Here is a 21,449-nt window from a genome sequence, read left to right as displayed (position 1 = left end):
CATTTTTTTTTAAATTATTTAACTTTTTAGTAATCATATAAATCTAAAATATTAATTATATATATAAAAAAAGATGACCATATTAAATTATATATTATGTTAAAAATTGTTATGTTTACTGCGTTGGTCAGCATGGGGCAGTGTTGACCTGAATATAATAACTATAACGAGATCTTGCTTCAGTTCTCGCGATAACTCCTACACCGACCGGGTTTGCGTCATAGCTCCACGGTTTGCGTGTGAGCATTTTCCTTTTCCATATTGTTTTTTTTTTTTTTCTTTCTCTTTCCTTGACGTAATCGTGACATTGGGTCCCGGCCGGTGTTTTAGAGCAGAACCGGCACCGATCGGAGGTTCTTCTTTAGTTTAGTTTTTTTAGTCCAACTTGTCACCGAACCGATCTCTCACCGGATTATTTATGACATCGAAGACGAGAGTCCACGGCCGAGGCTCACGGTGAGTTGGACCGGCTTCGCTGCGGCGATTCCCCCGCTGACAACGGAGGTAGCATCGTTAGCTCAGCTGTTAGCATCGTTAGCTCAGTTGCTAACTGTGACCGCTACAGACACCAGCACCTTTATTTATCTGTTTTAATGGCGTTTTGTTGTTGGTTTGTGTTGAAATGGATGTTGTTAAGTCGTTGTTGTGTGTGTTTTTGATGTCGTCACCTTTCAATAACGTTTCCGTTGATGTTAACGGAGTCCGTTAACGTAGCTAGCATCGCTAGGCTAAGCTAAGATAAGCTAGCTCGGCTAACAGGCAGCGTGACCTCCAGCTGGTGACAAAACATCACACAATAAACAAGGTTTTTCTCTCATCTAAAACGTTGTAATGACCCAGTCTCGGTACTTTACCACAGTTTCACCTCAGCTTTAATAAAAACAGACTCCCCTTTGTCTCCTAAAAGTCTAAAACCAAACTCTATTCAGACAATTTCAGATTTTAGCATCCCCTGCACATGTGTAAGGTTTTGCTCCTTATAACATCCGTTTTTAGTAAATATTATAAACTACATGGCTTCACTGTATATTTCGGCACTTTTAATCTAGATGTCACCTTCACTGATTGGTCGCATTGTCTGAGAGTTGATACTGACCCACTGACGCAGGCACCTGACAGCACTTTTTACTGTTAAAATGTCTATTTTATCACACATTAAATGGCAATAAGTGGGTGGTTTTGTGTGCCGAATTCACCAGGAGACCTGTCACGTTTAGGAAAAGGTGAGAATTTGTTCCTCCAGCTGTTTTATTGCACCAGATGAACATGGGAGGAATGAATAGGGCTATCTAATGTTTTTATATGAGAATCCGGAGACAGCTGCAAAAATTCTCTTAAGTTTTTAGTAATATATGTGGATTTACATTGTATTTCCGCACTTTTAATCTAGATGTCACCTTCACCGATTGGTCGCATTGTGGCTCGCTGACGTGACAGTGTGTTTACAGCACCTTTTACTGTTAAAATGAGCTATTTTATTGAAAAATAAAGTGCCAATAGGTGGCTGGCTTGTGTGCCGAATTTACCAGGAGATCTTTCAGATTTAGGAAAAACTGAATTTGTTCCTGCAGCTGTTATTGCACCAGATAAACATGGGAGGAATGAATAGGGCTATCTAAATGCTTGGGATTCCGGAAAATTCTCTTCAGTTTTTAGTAAATATATGTGACATTTACTTTGTATTTCGGCACTTTTAATCTAGATGTCACCCTCACAGATTGGTCGCATTGTGTCCTGAGAGAGAGGTGAGACTGTCCTACTGACATGACAGTGTGTTCACAGCACCTTTTACTGTTAAAATTAGTGCTGAATTTACGAGGAGATCTTTCAGATTTAGGAAAAACAGTGAATTTGTTCCTATAGCTAGTTTTATTGCACCAGATAAACCTGTGAAAAATACATATTTTATGTTTTTATATGGGAATCCAGAGACCAGTTCAGTTTTTAGTAAACATACAGTATGTGGACACAGATTGGTCGCATTGTGTCCTGTGTTTACAGCACCTTTTTACTGTTAAAATAGCTGTTTTACTGAAAAATAAAGTGCCAATAGGTGGCTGGTTTGTGTGCCGAATTTACCAGGAGATCTTTAATATGTAGGAAAATGTGAATTTCTTCCTGCAGCTGTTTTATTGCACCAGATAAACCTGTGAGAAATACATATGTAATGTTTTTCTATGGGAGTCTGGACTGGAGATAGTCACAGCTGCTTGTCACGTTATCAGCTGCACACACCGGCGCTCTGTCCTTATCAGAGCTAAGTAATAGGGTAATATGGGTGTTGATATGGGGCTTGAATATTATTGAACAAGCCGACTGGGCCCTCCCCTCCTCCCTCCTCTCCTCCTCCCCCCCGGGGTGAGAGTGTAGCAGCCTACGTGCGGGCGGAGCTGCAGTGATGGCGGCCGGGCTGAACGAGCTGAGCTGCTGCTGTGTTTCTGTTTCCTCATTCCTCCTCTGAACTCTGAACCTTCACAGAGAGAGAAACAGCAGCGAGAAGGAAGGGAAGAAAAAGCCAAACAAAGACCGGGTTTATTTCATTTCAGTATCCGTCGCGCAGCTTTGGAGAAGACACAAGCCAGATTGTATCTACAATTTTCTTTTTTTTACGAGGCGATTTATCCGTGGCATGAGGTACGAGTGTTTTTTTTTTTTTTTTTGTGTGTGTTTTTTTTGCCGGGTTATCTCGCACATGGCTCTGTTGATGGAGCTGCATGGGGATTATTGTGTAAGAAGAAGCAGATAAGATAGAAATAAATACATAAACCTGCTGCAGAAGTCAAGTTATGAGAGGAAACTCTGCAGACTAGAGACACAGGGAGAAAGTTAATTTGTGTTTTCATTAGGTTATATCTTAAAATACTCCTTTAATGCAAATGAAAAACTGCTTATCCTGCAGGAAACAGGTGCCTCATGATAATGCTGTGATACTGCACTTTGTATCATTGTGTGTTTTTATTGCAGTACTGGTTATTTAGTACTTTATTGAGGTTAATTTAGGTTTTTTAACTCAGTCTTTTAACTATTTTATGATTTAGCCTATTCTTTGTTATTTACTGATAACCTGAAACAATGCTTCATATTGATGAAGTAAAATACAAAGCAAAATACAATGCAAATACAAAGCAGCTGTAATATTATGCCCATGACAAATTTCCCTCCCGGGACAAATAAAAGTTTATTTGATTATTTGATTTTGAAGTAGTCATAGCCTTTTAGTTTGTCAATTTGAAAGTAGTGGAGGAAAGAAATACTTAAGAAGCTACTTTCTTTTACTGTATTTATTCAAGGAGAAGCCAAGGTTGTCTTGTTGCAACAGTGTTTAATATGCAAATGAGCTGTTGTGGTCTCCTTTTACTCTAGAAATTAGATTATATAATCTTTACATGAGGTAATTACACTTCCCTTTAGTTACAGGTTTGTTCTGTCGAAATATTCAGAGTATTTTTCATTTTTCGGCTGTCTGTTGTTAGGTTTTTAATTTTTAAAACGCTGTCTGAGCTCTTGAATCTTAAATTACATGTTCAGAGAGCTCAAACATTTACTGTAGCTACTCATGAGTCCACTCAGCTGTGATATTATTGGAGTATTATTCATTTTTCTGGTTGTCTGTTGTTAGGTTTTTAATTTTTAAAACGCTGGCTGAGCTCTTGAATCTTGAATTACATGTTCAGACAGCTGTGATATCATATTATTGGAAACAAACTACCGGTAATGCTCTAGTCTAGAGGTTGTAATTTCAGACGTTTTTTTTGTTTTCACTCCCCATGTGACAGTGACAAAAGGTCGTCAAGTTCACTTCTCTGCACGTTTTGAATGTGCTGACTGTTGTAAACACGGAGCGTGTTGAAGGCCGAAGGTCGACTGTTGTTTTCCTGCAGAGAAAGTGAAGCAGCTTCTTCTTATCACCGACGGCGACCGAGCGAGTGTTCACAGCTGATACTGAAAAACACGCCGCACCCTCGCTGACTTACAACCAACCAACCACCTCCTCGCTAGTCAATACGGTGTCATATCAGTGCAGTTTCCATAGCAACAGATTCACTAATATATATATATATATTGATGACAAGAAGTATACCGCAGTATTTTAAAGTGAATATATCACGACAGGCCATGGTCTATGCTCATTATACCACGGCTAAGGGGCGTTGTTCCCCCTTAGAGTGGTATAATGAGCATAGACCACGGCCTGGAGTGATATATTGCTTTTATAAAACGGTTACCAATAAAGGCAATATGAAAGAGGGATACGCAATCAATTTCATGTAGTTTTATTTAACCAGAAATACATATTATTCAATAAAATAGCCTCACTGTGAAAAAAATAGTCCCACCTCTCCAGACGTTAGCTCCAAATTAGCTCTGCATCTCCTCTTTTCCTCCACTTTTTTTCAGGTGAAAGTCACTGCTCAGTCCCCTCTACCATTGTTAACCCTCTGGAGGTGAAAGTTTACCCCTTAACATGTGAATTCAACTACTTTCATCCATTTTTTTTATATATATATATGTTTTTATTTCCAATAAATTAACAAAAAGGATACAACAACAAAAATATCCACCCTGAAACAATATCGATGATGGGGTGACTCGTACAGTTTCTTTCTTTCTTCTTTCTTTTGTTTAACCCATGTATATATGGCTATATAGGACAAACAAGGAAACAAAATACAAACAGAACAAACAAAACAAAAACCAACCAAAAAATAAACAAATATCTAAATCAATAAAAAATAAGTGGAAAAGCAGCAATCTGTCTTCACTGACATTAGTGGGTATTTGCACATATATGTGCTTACCTGCACCAACATACACATAAGCGTGCTCGCTACACATATGTACATCCACATAGTCAAACATACGCATAGATACATATATTTAATATTAAGGTCTGCCCTGCTCCATAGGGCACCGATTCAGGGCTCAACCAATCATATGTCCCCTTTAGAAAATTCATCCAAACCTAAAAGTAATGGAAACCAAAATCCATTTTTTAACATCGTAAAAACATCAGCTGTCTTTGGCTACGGACGGCAACAATCCGTTGTCATGGATACATGACAACAACTTCCATTCATACCAGTCATACGTGCCTGAGGCGGAGTGATATCCTACGCTGTGATAAGGCTTTAGAATAGTAGCCGTGGTATATGCTCATTATACCACGGTTAACAACCAATCAGATCGCCGGATTTTACCTTTCCGTTTACTTCACTTGTCTCGAAGTACGTCGTCACGGTATCTGGAGGTACTTCTTTGTGTCAGGAAGTACGTCGTGGTATGAGGAAGTACTTCACTGTTCAAAGAAGCGCTCCGGGGCACCTGGACAACGTACTTCATTGTTCCAGGAAATACTCCATGGTATCTGGAAGTACTTCACTCTGTGTGGATGTACTCCGGATTATCTGGAAGTACTTCACCCATCTGGAAGTACACCAAGTTATCTGGAAGAACTTCCCTTATGTGGAAGTATTCCTGGGTATCTGGAAGAACTTCCAATGTCTAGAAGTATTGCTCTGTATCGGGCAATACTTCACTCTAAGGAGGTATTCCAGAATCACATTTTGTATGCGCTATTGTAGGCTACCTAGCTACAATCTCCTGGAAATGATTTGGTTACATAATGGCATACACATTCAGAATAATGAAAACAAATGATTAATTGCCTGATTTATTAACATGATACACATCTATTGGCTCAAATGTCACAAATTATTTGAATTTTTTTACTGAGACACTGCAAAAACTCAAAATCTTTCCAAGAATATTTGTCTTATTTCTTGTCAAAATGTCTCATTTCTAGTCAAAACTAATCTCTTTCCACTTAAAATAAGACTCATCACCTAAAAATTAACTTGTTTTTAGATCATTTTCACTTGTTTCAAACACATTTTCACTTGAGAGATAAGTAGAGAAATCTGCCAGTGAAAGCAAGTTTTTTGTGCTTGTAACAAGAAAGAAAAACTTGCTCCACTATCAGATTTTTCTACTTATTTCAAGTGAAAATATGCTTGAAAGAAGTAAAACAAGCTACTTTTTATGTAATGAGTCTTATTTTAAGTATAATGAGATTTGTTTTGACTAGAAATGACATTTTGACTAGAAATAAGACAAATATTCTTGGTAAGATATTGAGTTTTTTGCAGTGGAAGTCCGGAAATTAGGGTCTGGAAAAAGTATGGAATTTGGAAATTTAAAATGTGTAGGAACCCTGTGTACTTCCCAGCAGCATCTGTGTAGTACTCCTCTCTGTGTGTACTGCAGTACTGAGCCGGTGTTCCTGTATTTGTGGGTTCTGTCTGGCCGACTGCGTCTGAAAATAGCTCTGTGGTTAAACTGGTTTGATCCCAGTTGGGCCGCGGGCAGTCGCACCGCACAAAGCAGCTGTGGACAAACATCTGTGTGTCACCTGAAGCTGATCTGTGGTCAGCTGCCGTCTGAGAAACACCTGAAGGTGTAAACCTGGCTTCACGTGACATCAACAACCAGGCCAAACCTCACGTATGTTCTGCATGAACTCTTTGAAACCTTATTTGGTTTGTGGAGGCGGAAAAATACAAAAAACCCAAATTAGAAAAATATTAAAGGGATAGTAGCATTTTTTTAAAAAGTGGGGTTGTATGATCTACAAATAGCCCCTAAGTACTTTAATTGCAGTAGAAGACTCTCTGCACTCCTCCCGTTAGCAACGCCAGCCCATAATAGCCCTGCCCAGAGATTTACAACATACAGTGTTGTGAACAGACCCAAAGAAACGGCCTATTTTTGCGGCATTTCAGGCATGTCCATTAAATCATCATCATCACACTTCATTAAGTAATACAATACACATGGCCGAAAGGGAAAGCGCGAGAAGCAAAAGCTTATCTAGTCCCGCCCCCGTTACCCACAGAATAAAATCTTTATCATAATCTTATCTTTTCATTTGCTTTTTACATTTTGACATAACATTCTTTTACTTATGAGGTTTTACCTGAAAAAAAAAAACACAGTTCCATTGTTCGCTATAATATAATTTTTTCCAGCCCTTCAAAGTGCAGGAAAAACACAGTTTTTATTTGGACCTAACCAACTCACGTATCCCTCCGCCCAGGGTTAGCGCCCGCCGATCAGCAGTTGGTTAGGTCCAAATAAAAACTGTGTTTTTCCTGCACTTTGAAGGGCTGGAAAAAATTATATTATAGTGAACAATGGAACTGTGTATTTTTTTTTTCAGGTAAAACCTCTTTTAGGCCGTGAAAATAGTCCGTTTCTTTGGGTCTGTTCACAACACTGTATGTTGTAAATCTCTGGGCAGGGCTATTATGGGCTGGCGTTGCTAACGGGAGGAGTGCAGAGAGTCTTCTACTGCAATTAAAGTACTTAGGGGCTATTTGGAGATCATACAACCCCACTTTAAAAAAAATGCTACTATCCCTTTAATAATGTTCATTGACATTTTAATAATTTAAAACGACTCCTGTGACTCGGTGTTGAGTTGACAAAGAGTCTTCATGCAGAAAGTAAAGTGTTAAGCTGGCGAGGGAACTAAAGAGATCAGGTGATGCCGTGAATAGTGTTAATGTGGCAGAAAGAGGACGACAGAGTTGCAGCGTTGGCCAAGAAAACAGAAGAGAAAGTTGAAACTCTGTCCCCATGTGTTTCCCCCACTTCTTTTCTTTCTTCTTCTTTTTTGTTTTTCTTTGTGTTTTGTTTCACCATCAGAGCTGAAAACAGAAATTACAACATGAGGAGTGAAATGAGAGGTTTGTTAAACCTCCTGAGGGGATTTAGACACAAGAGGTTGTTTTGTGTTGAGCTGGAGTTTTGTTAAAATCCCCTCAAACACCACAGGAGGTAATAATAGAAACACTGAGCGTCTCTGCAGCTGGATCAGTGCTGCTAAATTAAAACAGTCACATGACGACTGTTGTCTGGACCCAGTCTGGTCTTTTATTTTGACACTCTGCCATCTGTTTCCTGTTTCCTGTTTGTTTCCTGTTAGGATGATGCCGTCCGCCGAGGCCACAGCAGCGGCCGGGCTGAAGCAGTGCCGACTGGCCCAGAGTCAGCTGGAGGACGCCGTCAACGGAGTGACGAAGGCCGAGCAGCAGCTGAGGGAGAACACCCGAGAGGTGAGCACCTTCTTCTTCATCATCATTAACAACATCAACAACATCATCAACAACAACGAGAGCGAGCAGCCAATAGGAAACTTCCTGTTCCTCAGTCTAAAGAGGTTCTAGTTAGGGATGCGCACGGTACCCGAGTAGGCAATCTGCTATCCGGTTATGAATTATTACCCGGTTAACCTAGGATTAAAAACACAACACGTTAGAGCAACAGTCTAGTGTCGGATCAAACTACATTATCATGCCATGTAACTAGGGATGCACATTTTGAATTTTTTTTCTGACCGATAACCGGCGCTCGTTAACCGATTATTAACCGTTAACCGATAAGATTAAGAATCTTGCGGCGCACGGCCAAAAAAAAAAAAATCAGTGCGCTGATCACTGTGCTCTGTCTCAGCTGATCGCGCTCTGGAGGTTAGATCGTCCAATGTAGAACTGTTTTTATACAAAGTGCAGCCAAACACCAGGCTGAAGGAGCAGCAGAGCTCCTCTGACAGCTCCTCTGTGGAGCTGCAGGAGAGCTGCAGGTGAACAGGCTGGAGAGCAGCCACGTCCTCTTTTTTTTCTTTTTTTTTTCTCAGCGCCGTTGTTACAGGTGATTCACATCTATGTCTGTGTAGCTACATTTATTGTCTGATCTTCCTTCATGGGGGCTGCTGCACATACTGTCAGTCCTCCTGTGTAACTTTTTGCTGCAAAATATGACTGAAGACACGTGAACTCTGCACGTGTCGACACGCCCCCATGAGTTGATGACATAAGGATCTAATAAAATAAATAAATAACCGATAGTATTAATCGGTCAAAGTTCTTGTTATCGGTTAACGGTTAAACGGTTAATCATGTGCATCCCTACATGTAAGTAAATTCCTTTATTGTCCCGAAACGGGCAAGTGTTTTGCAGCAACTGCTTCAACATTTAAAATACATGACAGGCAACAAGGGGATGGAAAGACAAAGAGACAAAGAGCACAGCACTACAACAATGATGGCAGGTAAAAAGCAACAAGCCGCTATAAAAATCAACAAGAAATAGATAAAACAACAATAGATCAAAATCTAAAAAGACATGGACATAACCATAATAAATAAGTAAGTGCAAAACAAAGTGACTGCGTGACTGCCTCCTTTTCCCCGCATTAAGGAGGGTGATAGCTGTGGGGGTGAATGAGTATTTGTATCTGTTGGTTCTGACTGGGGGGGGAACTAAAGCGGGTGCCAGAGGGGAGGAGCATGGTTCGGCTTTTTGTAGTGTTAAACAGTTTCGGATCAAGCAACGTGATTTTTTTTTTTGCTGTGTAAAAGCGTTTTTGGATCGAGCCTCGAACTTTCAAACCTTTTACAAGAATCTGTGGTGGTTCCCTCGGCGTAAACCGTCGGGAGGGAGACGACAGGTGTCATCAAGTCGGTTAGAAAAGATGCGAGGCAGAGAGGACCGAAGGCACCAAAATGTAGTGTGGACTAATAAATAAGCACCGGCACCGCTAATGATTAAAAAAAAAGTTTTCTCCTCCAAGGCAGCCGCATAAATGCGCTGCGCTCAGAGCACATGCAGCGCATTTATTCCCCGGCATAAAGATGCACATCTGCCTCATATGTGCATCTTAAACTCCATCTCTACTCTTATTATCCACCTGATATTTAGTCTGACGACGCTGTGTGTCAGTGATGCGACTGTCTGACGGACAGAGAGCATTTATTTCCCCCGGCTGCGCTCTGTCCATGAGACATGACACCATTTTATTTTTTATTACAGTATTCGGTTACACGGGTAGCACCAGGTTAGGTTACTCGGTTAGAAAATTATTCAAAATGCCCATCCCTAGTAAGTTGTAGTTGTGGTTCCTCAGTTTAAATAGGTCTGAAGTTTCTCATTTCTCCGTATACAGAAGTCTGGAGGTTTTAAAGTGCAAAGAGGTCCCCAGTTCTGATTCCTCAGTCTAAAGATGTTTGAAGTTCTGGTTCCTCAGTCTAAAGAGGTCTAGAGTTCCTAGAGTTCTGGTTTCCCAATCTATAGAGGTCCCAAGTTCTGGTTCTTCAGTCCAAAGAGGTCTTAAGTTCTCCCTGTGTTGGATGACGTTTGTGCAGTTGTTGTTCTCAGAATCTGCCGTCGTCACGTTTTGCTTTTGGTGGGAAAAAAAGAAAATAAAAAAACAGCCATAAAATGAAATAAAGTTAACGAGCTGCTTCCTTCCTGAGCTGCTGAATCAGCTGCTGATAAGAACTCGACTCTGCTCTCTGCGCTCGCTCACGTGGCGTTACAAAAAAACAAAACAAAAAACAGAACAAGTTTAACTTCCAATGTTTTGTCAGCAAATCAAGTTGTAAATAAAAAAGTTTCAGTTCTGATCTGGGATCAGCTGAAATCCTCCAGTTTTCATGACTCATCGTTTCAACGTTTACGATTCATCAATTCATCACGATCTCTATAACTCAGCGGCTCGCCCTTTAGTTTGAAGACGATGATGCTGCTGGTCCTGGATCAGTCTGATCCTCTGATCCTCAGGCTGCTGACTCACCGTGTGTAGGTGTGTAGGTGTGTGTGTGGTCGCAGAAACACCTCCTACACAAGCCCTCGCATTGTTCTGTCCTCCACCTGCGGTTGCCATGGTAATCCAGGCTCCATCATCACCCATTGACAGGTCGAATCTTGTTATTTAGTTGTGTGTTAGTGTGAGTTTAAGTTTATGAGGAAACGTGACCAGAGGAGGAGCTGGTAGAGTCAGCATATAAAAGACTGGAGAGAGAGAGAGAGAGAGAGAGAAGAGGTGTGGTAGAGTGAGTATATAACAGAGTGGAGGAGAGAGAGCAGCTCAGATCACTGCTGGACTGAGACCTGAGACCTTTAGTTCCTCCACTCTGGACTCGGCTTTCTATTAAAAAGAACCCGTTTTGAGCGTCTGAGGTCAGCAGGTTCAGTTTTTAATTCCTGTTTTTTTTCTCCAACTCATCATTTTGTCGTTAAACTTCTGGAAACGGTGAAGAAGAAAGAGAAGAAGCAGCAGCTGAGTGGATCGTGTTAACTGTCGTATCTCTGTGTGTGTTTTCTAAGGTTCGCTCGGAGCTGCAGAGCTGCGTGAGCCGCCAGCAGGAGGCGCTGCGCTGCCGTGAGGTTTGGCTGCTCAGTCAGATCGAGCTGCTCGAACAAGTCAAGACTGAAACTCTGCAACAGCAACTGCACCAACTGCACCGGGTAAATATTACTCTCTTTTTTTTATTATTATTATATTGTTTTTTTACAAAGAGAGAACAAAGAACAGAACAAAGAGATCAGATCACATCACCCCGGTTCTTCAGACCTTACACTGGCTCCCAGTCAGCTACAGAATAGATTTTAAAGTTCTGCTTCTGGTTTACAAACCACTGAATGGTTTAGGTCCAGAATACATGAATGACATGTTAGAGTATAAACCCAGCAGAGCTCTGAGATCTACTGACTCAGGTCAGATAGTGGAGCTCAGAGTTCAGACCAGACATGGTGAAGCAGCATTTAGCTGTTATGCTGCTCACAAGTGGAACAAACTACCAGCAGAACTGAGATCAGCCCCAACTGTAAACACTTTTAAATCCAGGTTAAAAACATTTCTCTTTTCACGTGCTTATAGCTGAGAACTTAAAACTTGATCTATTTTCTTTTATTTTACTTTTATTTGCTCTTGCTTTTAACTCTGTTTTTAGTGTTTTGTTTGTTTTTATTCTGTCTTATGCTTCTTCTTTTTTTAATGTTTTGTCTTTATGTAAAGCACATTGAGTTGCCTTGGTATGAAATGCGCTATATAAATAAAGATGCCTTGCCTTGCCTTTTAATGATAACAACAATTATTATGATTATTATTTTCTTTCCATTTTGTTGCAACAATTTATTCAGCTCATTCAGCTTTCAGCTTTCACCCGTATTTCCTTCAGGAAATGCATTCTCTAGTTATTTTCTGTCGGGCTGCAACTTACGATTATTTTCATTATCAATTCATCTGTTGATTATTTAAACGATTTATCGATTAGGTGTTTGGCTGATAAAAAGTTAAAAAATATCAATCAGTGTTTCTCAAACCACCAGACGACGTCCTCAAATGTCTTGTTTTGTCCACAAACCAAAGAGAGACTCAGTTTATTGTCATAAAGGAACAAAGAAACCAGAAATATTCACATTTAAGAAGCTGGAATCAGAGAATTTTGACTTTTCTTCTTAAAAAACGACTCAAACCGATTATTAGATGATCAAAATGAGTGATGATTAATTTAATAATCGATTATTGTTCAATTAATTGTTTCAGCTCCGGGGTCAGTTCGATGTGATCGCTCATCAGCTGCAGAACTCGAACAGCAGCAACGACCTGAACAACCAGCTGACCAGCTGTATGGAGAAGTGAGTGACACACACACACACACACACACACACACACACACACACACACACACACACACACACACACACACACACACGGAGGATGAGGAGGATTCACTGAATGACTGTTTCTCTTTTCTTAATAACACACACACTCTGCATCATCAACAGTCTTTAACACACCTTCACTCAGTCATTCATTACTTATCGGCTCAAAATAGCTGCAGTTTCCACTTCCTGATGATGTCATCACCTCTGACTTTTAGACTTTTTATTTAGACTTTATTTATTTGCACATTTAAAATAGAACATAACATTTACTTATCTCTCTTACTAGTGAGAAAGATACGAGACAAAATGTGCAGATGAAAGGCTTATAACATGACTTCACCTTGACCTAACGGATAATTGAAACACAGTGAAGAAATAATAATCACATACCTTGTAGGTAGAGAAATAACAAAATTTAAATTTAAATTAAATTTAAATTTAAAAAAAAAAGAAAGGAAAAGAAATGGAGATGACTAGAGTAAATATAATAGTAGTAGTAATGATAACAACACTAAATAGATAAATAAATGGAAAGAGGTGAGAAAAGAAAGCGAAGCAAACGAACAAAACTGATACAGATAAATTAAGTAGTTAGTTCAAGTAAACACAAAAAAAAGAAAAGAAAAGGCAAAATTGAAAAATCAAACCAAGTTTTTTTTGTTCTGTTAATTTTGATGAAGTAGTTTCTTTTTGAATATTGCCAAGGAGGACGACCCTTCACAATAAAAGCTGCAGGAATCCAAAGAGGCTGCAGCGTCTTCCTGTCTTTGTGTTTAATGACGAAGGTGTGTGAGGTGTTAACTGATGTGTGTGTGTGTGTGCTTTGTGTGTGTGTGTGTGCAGATTGTCGTCTCTGAGTCTGACGCCAGAGGAAACGCCTGAGATGAGTTTCCACGCCGACACTCGCTCTCTGAGACAGGCCATCACCTCGTTCGGCAGCATCACCGCACAGGTAACACACACACACACACACACACATATATACACACACACACACATATATACACACACACAGAGACAGGTGTCATGTGACCATACGGTGCCGATGTTTATTCTTTTACTTCCTGTTTGCAGCTGGTTGAGAGCGTGTCCACTCAGAGCTCCGCCCACCAGAGAGGTCAGATGCAGAACTGTCCAATCGCAGCCAAGAAACAGGTAACTCCGCCCCCTTCCCCCTCGAGCAGGAAGCTGAGTAAGTGTTGTGTGAACTGGACTGACGTTTGTGTGTGTGTCTTTGTGTGTGTCTCTGCAGAAGACCGAGGTCGGCGCTCTGGGTGATTGGCTGCTGGGAAACCGTCCAACCAGCAGCAGCGCTCCTATTGGCTACCAGTCCAGCAAGAACCCCCAGGATTGGCTGATGGCACACAAGGAGAGCAAGGTGAGAGAGAGACAGAGAGATTTTTAGGTATGTGTTTGAGTAAAATTAAAAAAAAATTATATTTTCTATCTATCAACTACCGACCAAGGGGGCAGTTGTCAGTCTGAGAAGTGAAGCTCACTTCCGCGTTCAAAAAACTGCAATCCCCTCTTTTTCCTCTGGGGGCTGGTGTCAGAAAGCAGCATTCCCCATAGACCCCCATGTTAAAATCGCCGACTTTACATCCTCAATAAACATGATCAAAGCCTGGTGTCAGAATGTTTTTTGGTCTCAACCGATAGTTTCTACCCCCGCACACACTCTGAGGGGGGTGAATTTTTTTTTAACTCTACCGTTTTACTGTTATTAGGTTAAAACTCTGGCCAATTAGGGCGCGGAAACGTTGAGTGACAGGTCCGAGCAGCTCCGTGGACAGCTGCTTCGAGGCCAGTGGGCGGGTTCTCGGCCGGCCAATCCAACATGGCGCTGTTCAGGCCGCCATATTTGAGTCACAAAAACGACTCCCCACAACCAATGGGTGATGTCACGGGTGCTACGTCCATTCTTTTTACAGTCTATGCTACCGACAACATTTCTCCCAAAATTGAAATAAAAATATTGTCCTTTAGAGCTTTTATTGGCTGAAAATGACTAAACTAGTCTAAATAACAAAAAATATCAAGTCTTTTAAGACATTGATTAATAATAATGCAAAGAAAACATGTTCATATTTATTCCTAGGATGAGAAACAACGCACACCGTAGGTTGTAGAGGTGCTGGCGATGGATAGAATTGAAAAGAAAAAGAGGAACGCCACACACTCAGCTCCAGTTGCAGAGAGTTTTATTAGACAACGTCTCGGCCCGTTCGGCCTTTGTCAAGAGTGCGGAGGCTCATAAAAGTAGTGTGAAAACGCTTCGCTTTTCCAAAACTCCTCGTTGTCCCTTTAAAAGCTGATGATTGATTGATTGATGGGTGATTGGTTGCAGATGTCCTGTCCCGTCCTGGCCTCGATGGACTTCCTGCAGGCCTGGGGTCAGCTCCGCGACCTGGAGGCGTGGCTGCTGCAGGACCAGGCGCCCGTCGCCCGGCAACGCACCAGCAGCAACTGCAGCTCCGCCTCCTCCTTCTCCATCGAGAAGATCGACGAGTCGGAGTTCATCATCACCCTCGACGACAGCGAAGAGGAGAAGATGGAGGAAGGTGAAGAGGAGGAGGAGGAGGAGGAGGAGCTGCTGGGCGACTGGCTCATCACTCCGTCCACTGTTGCCACGGAGACCATGACGGACGCCGAGCGGTGGCGGCAGGTGCTGAAGCCGTTCGACGCCGGCTGGTCGTCCTCCGATTGGCTGGTGGCGCCGAGCCGCCCGGTTGCCGCCGGCGACTGCTCCTCCTGCTGCCAGACCAAAACCACGGCCGTGGAGATCGAGAACCTCGGGCAGCTGAAGTGCCTGAAGACGCCGCCCGCCACAAGCCCCGCCTCCAGCTCCGCCTCCAGCCCCGTCGCCTCTAGCCCCGCCTCCAGCCCCGCCTCCAGCCCCGCCTCCAGCCCCGCCTCTAGCCCCGCCTCCAGCCCCGCCTCCAGCCCTGTTGCCCCGGTGACGGCCCTGCAGGCGTGGCTGCAGCAGCTGGCGCCGGTGCAGCAGAACTGCCGGGCCAACGAGCTCTGCTCCGCCTACTCCGAGTGCGTGTGCGAGGAGAACTGCGGCCGCGGCGCCCTGAACGCCTGGCTGCTGCAGCAGGACGGACGGGACAAGAACGGCGTTCCCATGGCGACGACGGAGAAGGAGAAGAACGACGCCGACGCCACAGAGAAGAAGAACGCCCCCGTGAAAACAGCCCCGCCCACGCTGCACCTCAGAGAGCAGGAGCAGAAGGTACGGACACAATAAAACACCTTAATGAGGCTTTAACTCTTCACCTGCTGAGGAGAAAAATCACCTTATTGCTATATATTTTGTTATTAATTTTTTTTAAATAGTCAGAAAATCTGCTTCAACTTGAACGTGTGACATCTGGTAAACGATTATTAGGTAACCCTTTAATTTACAGGCCGCTAATTACGGGATAAGGTCAAGAAATAGCCAAGAAATAACAATTAATTGTCAAGAAATAGCCAAGAAATAACAGTGAGTGTCATAGTAATGTCATGTTTTTCACAAAGGCAAAAGATTACACATCCTTTTTTCATGCTTTGCTTTTTTTTTTTTGAGTTTTTCTCCACCAAGTCGTCATTTCTGGGTTATTTCTACACAATCAGTCGTTATTTCTTCACTATTTTTCTCAACATCACTATGAAAATTCCATTGGACCGTTATATCTAGGCTATTTCTGGACATTATGACGCAATTAGCAGCCTGTAAATTAAAGGGTCACCTATTATTATTATTGCACATGGTATGTATAAGTATTAGCAGTTTAAATAAAGAAAAACACAGAAACGAACTTTAGTGAGGGAAAACACTGTTACTGCACATGAAGTTTAGATTAATTTGGACCTGCACATGTTGAGAATCAAAATCTTAGTAATTTTTTTGAGTCTAGAGGTGGAAAGACAGTAGAGGTGCAACGGTTTTGAGTCACAGATTGGATCGTTTTTTTTTACCAATCAAAAGTGTGGCATATTCTCTTCAATCTGGTAGAATTTGATATTGGTACTGCTAAAATTGCCAGAGTTATTGGGCTTTTTATTTCGCTGTCCTTCCAAAAAAGCAGTATCTGTAGCTAATACCAAGCCAAAGTGCTGTATCTGCACCAAAACCAAGGCAGAAGTGCAGTATCTACCATAAAACTGTCAAAATTGGTCACAAAATATGCCAGAAAACGGTCAAAATTGGTCAGAAAGACACTGTCTTCAGTATATATGACAATAAAGATTTGATTTGAACTACAAAATACATTTAATTCAGTCCACCACCTTTATCTAATCAATTATAGACTTGGTAGTTATTCATAATTTGATGCTTAAACCGGACAATGAAAAACACAAAAAGCTGTTTTTCTCAGTTTGGCATTTTTACAGATACTGAACTTTGCCTTTGTGGGACAGTGTTCTCTACCTGTGGATTCACTCTGTTCCTCCTCTTCTTCCTCCTCTTCCTCTCTCCTCAGGTTCAGGCCATCCTGGAGGCCTGGCTGCACCCCACCAACACCTCCTCCTCCTCCTCCTCCTCCTCCTCCTGCAGGACTCCTCTGAAGCTGCTCCCCTCCTCCCTCTCTGCCTGGATGCTTCCTGAGGCGGAGAAGGCCAGCAGGGAGGAGCACAGCTCAGAGTTCAAACATCCTTCCTCCTTCTCCTCCCCGTTCCAGCATCCTCTGGACCCGGACCTCTGGGTTCTCCCCACCAAGACTCCTTCTCCTGCTCCTGCTCCTTCACCTGCTCCTGCTGAGGAGGAGGAGGACAAGTGGCTGCTGAAGAAGAGGAGTCAGGCTCAGGTAAAACTTCATCATCACTGCAAACAAAAAGTATCCGGATACTGCAGAGATAGATAGATAGATAGATAGATAGATAGATAGATAGATAGATAGATAGATAGATAGATAGATAGATAGATAGATAGATAGATAGATAGATAGATAGATAGATAGATAGATAGATAGATAGATAGATAGATAGATAGATAGATTACTTCATTTAATCCCACAGGTAAAATTTAAAATATCACTGAGTGGCAATTTAAAGGGATAGTTCAACTTTTTGGCAAACTGGCCCATTGCCATAATCCCTATAGTCATAGCAGTAGGTTTGTTACCTTTAATTGTCGGTGCAAGCTGTTTTTAGAACGGCGGAGCAGAGCCGTGAGCTGCTCAGAGCTACGCTACGGAGGCTCATTATGGGATTTCTTGGTTTCAAACTCATCAAACTCATCAAATACACAATCCAACAACTCCACAACGCTCTGGTGGACAAGTTGTGACCTGCACATTCACCACGCTATGAGATAATAACACAACGTTACCACACAGAGTTGTTTTAGAGGGAAATTCATGCAAAACCGCTGATGCGCGTTGCCTTCAGGGACAGTTTTTCATCAAGCAGTCTCTGTATTTCCCTCTAAAACAACTCTGTGTGGTAACGTTGTGTTATTATCTCATAGTGTGGTGAATGTGCAGGTCACAACTTGTCCACCAGAGCGTTGTGGAGTTGTTGGATTGTGTATTTGATGAGTTTGATGAGGGAAACCAAGAAATCCCATGAGCCTCCGTAGCGTAGCTCTGAGCAGCTCACGGCTCTGCTCCACCGTTCTAAAAATAGCTTGCACCGACAATTAAAGGTAACAAACCTACTGCTATGACTATAGGGATTATGGTGATGGGCCAATTTGACAAAATGTTGAACTATCGCAACTACCCCATTGTTGCTTTCCGGCTCAGAGCAGTGACGAGCCAGTATTCCTATATTTCATGCACACGTTGACGGTTTAGAAGTCGTGTTAACCTAATGGAGAAAAGTTCACTGACATGTTTTGTGTTTTTGTTTGTGTCCTCAGGAGCGTCTGGCGCTGCCGACCGTCTGCGACCTGTTCTCCTGTATGAAAGTTGGCGGAGACAAAGAGAAGTGGCTGCACAGAGCGCCCGTCCAGGTGAGTCGAGTTGTTAGAACAGTCAAACGGCGTCTTCACTTCTCTTCACTTCACCCGTCAGAGCGAAGAAGCTTTGTCTCATTACATGTTATGTTATGTTATGTTATGTTATGTTTATTTATTTGATATGGACGTCACAAATACATTGAGACTGTTCCAGTGGACAGACCAGATGTTTTGCTTGAGTGTGTTTAGCACAAGTGCTAATTTTCCACCACCAGTCCATAGGCGGCTAATCTAAAAATACAGAACATGTTATCAACAGTATAAGATAAAACCAAGTGCATGACACTACATCATGACAGTAGCATACTAAAAAATACAGAGCACAAGATCAACGAGAGGAGAATGAGTAAACAGAAATCATGATCCTGACAGTAAAAATAGTAGGGGAGAGTGGGGTAAGATGAGCCAGTGGGCCCCTTGTTTCTAGGAAACTATAGGAAAAAGTTAGCATGTGACCAAATATTTGGGAGGCAGGCATCATTTCATGGAGTCTGTGAACATTAGAACCACGCGAGTAAAGTGGTTTAACATTTATGACACTCTCGAGAGTGAATTTTGTCGATCATAAGTTTCATGAGAATTGTGTTTAGACTAAAAGAGATGATTGTAAATGTGTTTTATACCTGGGTTGTGGTATCTATGAGCTACAACATGAGGTAGTAAACCTAGCATGAAACTGCACCATTTTAGCTGTGGGAGTAACAAACCCAAGCTAAGGTAGCTGTGGGGTAAGTTGATCCACCTATCCTATACACTTAGTCAATGTATTTTGGCTGTATATGTCCAAATGATTAAATCAAGATTCTGTATGTTTGTGATTACAGTAAGTATGTTCCTATAAACAGGACAAGTTGTTTATAGTGAGGCCAAACTTTACTTATAATATCTGGGATACTTCCCAAGATGCCACGTAATCGCAAAACTCCCCAAATCTCAGTGAGTTGGTGGCTCAGCAGGAAGTCCCTGCAGTTTGTGTTCACCTGTAACCTGGACGGGTGAAATATTAAGTAAAGGGGGGAGGGAGGAGATGGATGGAAGGAAAGAAGGGGGGGTTGATCAATTTACCCCACTCCTATGGTCAACTAGGTTGAGTCACAAGACCACTTTTTTTGAACATGCTATATTTTAAAAACAGTTATATTTACACTCATTCTGTTAATTTGTAGGGATGCAAAACATCCTGAAATATATGCAGATGTGTTAGTTAGCAACAAAACTATAATTGTCTTGATGTAGTGATCCTGAATACAAAAAGTGGCTCAACTTACCCCACTCTCCCCTAACAGTGAAAAAGTCCATATTTCTACATGTGAGCGTTGTTGTTTTGCTTCACCTCGTGTCTCTGTCTCTGTTTCCTCCAGATGTGATGACGACACCACCACAACGACCGCTGCGTTTCTTCTTCTCACCTTATCGCTGATCAGCGCACACAACGATAACAATCTAACCATCGCCTTCTTCTTCTTCTACTTCTACTACTACTACTTCCTGTGACATCACAACGCTGAGCCGCCGCCGCCGCAGCTCTCCTCCGCTCAGGATCAATAATAATAATAATCCGGACTGATCAGGACACTGAACTGTGAGGATCAATAAACCTCGGGAGGACGGACGAGTCCTGTCGATCAGCAGCTAGTTAATATTCAATAATCGACGCTTTTATTTTGAAGCCGGTTATTGACGACAGGAAGTGATCAGTTATTATTATTGATGAGTTGATCAATGTGTGAAGATGAAGATGTTCAGACAGGAAACAGCTGTTTGTCACCAGCCGATCCTGACGGGAGGAGAGTGGGCGGAGTCAAAGCTAGAGTGGGCGGAGTCAACGCCTCGGGGGGAGTGGGAGGGGTCAAAGCTAAATATACATATTATATATATATATATTATATAAATCTAAAGTAGCCTTTATTTTAATGGATCTTGTTTTAACAGCTGTTTCTAAGAGACTTTTATTCCGTTTCTTTTATTTTTCTTTTTATTTGGTTTTTGGTTTTTTTTCCTGTGAAGCTGCTGGAAACACAGAGTTCCACTTCCTGTCTGCTCCGACCATAGATAGATATATAAACGTTAGATGATGGCGCATTCGGGCTTGTCAGGCACGGCCGCCATCTTGGGAGGGAGTTCCTTGTATATTATCTACGGTAAAAAAAAAAAACGTAGATGACGTCATATCTATGTGCTCCGACTCACAAAGTACCTGCAGTTACAGACTTTAATAGAGAAGGAACTTCATTTCCCAGAATGCCTTGCAGCATGGAAGTAAGTAGATGAGTGAGCGGCCGCTGAGTCGGAGCAGACGGGTCACGTGACTCTGTCGTGACTGAGCAGCGATTGGTGCTTTTTATTGAAGCTCTGCTGTGTTTTATTTGATTTTTTTTTTTTGATTTACTTTGGTTTTGGTTTTGTTTTTTGAGAGGGGGGGGGGGAAGAGGGAGGGGGGGGGCTTCTGTGATGTCATCAGTTCTCTGCTGTGGTCTGTGATTCTCTACTGCAGTAATAAAACATAATGACATCATCGTCGTGACGTCACTCTGGTCTTTCACCGCAGCGAACGTGCAGATATGACAGAGTAGAAATGTTTGTTTTTTTTATATATATATATATTATAGTTGCAAACTGCTCACCTTTTGGCTACGGTCACCTTTTTTATGTCAACCAGGGTAGTAGAAGTGAATGAAGAGGGTTTTAGTTTTGTATGATGTCACCTTTTTCACTGCTCCAGAGTTTGTAGGTCTGATATACGTGTGTAAAAAAAAAAAAATCTGAAAACCAAAGTTTTTGAATATTTTAAGGGATCTTTCACCCTAGAATGATATTTCGCTCATTATCTACTCACCCTCATGTTGACTAAGGGCTGGAAGAATTTTCAGAGTCCACCGTCCCTTCTCTGAGTTACAGGGGGTCTCGGCGTAGCAGTGAATTTCAATGCAACGGTTGCAAAGGGAAACCAGAGCTCTTCGTAAAAAAACACACACAAAAAAACATCCAAATA

General features: G+C 41.9%; 1 protein-coding gene across 2 annotated transcripts; it reads left to right on the top strand.

Moving 5' to 3' along the window:
* The first annotated feature begins 276 nt into the window (after window positions 1-276).
* On the top strand, window positions 277-20,895 carry ncoa4 (nuclear receptor coactivator 4). 2 transcript variants are annotated; one of them, XM_083988056.1, is made up of 11 exons: window positions 277-456; window positions 7,985-8,114; window positions 11,167-11,307; window positions 12,389-12,480; window positions 13,354-13,462; window positions 13,585-13,665; window positions 13,763-13,888; window positions 14,858-15,745; window positions 16,980-17,303; window positions 18,359-18,451; window positions 19,819-20,895. In XM_083988056.1, exons 1-11 carry the CDS (start codon window positions 419-421, stop codon window positions 19,822-19,824), a joined length of 2,028 nt encoding a protein of 675 aa, XP_083844182.1. In that variant the 5' UTR covers window positions 277-418; the 3' UTR covers window positions 19,825-20,895. The 2 variants fall into 2 exon arrangements, with proteins under 2 accessions (XP_083844182.1, XP_083844183.1); XM_083988057.1 differs by lacking the exon at window positions 277-456 and adding an exon at window positions 2,392-2,634.
* The last annotated feature ends 554 nt before the right edge of the window (window positions 20,896-21,449 follow it).

The sequence above is a fragment of the Trachurus trachurus genome, assembly GCF_905171665.1.
Source record: "Trachurus trachurus genome assembly, chromosome: 15".
Taxonomy (NCBI): Eukaryota; Metazoa; Chordata; class Actinopteri; order Carangiformes; family Carangidae; genus Trachurus; species Trachurus trachurus.
The sequence above is the reverse complement of the archived record's forward strand: the minus strand, read 5'-3'. Positions and strand labels throughout refer to the sequence as shown.

Excerpts from the sequence above, each read along its gene's own strand:
- ncoa4 (XM_083988056.1), top strand. The coding sequence starts at position 419 with ATGACATCGAAGACGAGAGTCCACGGCCGAGGCTCACG. Across the intron at positions 11,308-12,388 it reads AACTGCACCAACTGCACCGG|CTCCGGGGTCAGTTCGATGT; the intron begins GTAAATATTACT and ends TAATTGTTTCAG. Across the intron at positions 13,463-13,584 it reads TCGGCAGCATCACCGCACAG|CTGGTTGAGAGCGTGTCCAC; the intron begins GTAACACACACA and ends TCCTGTTTGCAG.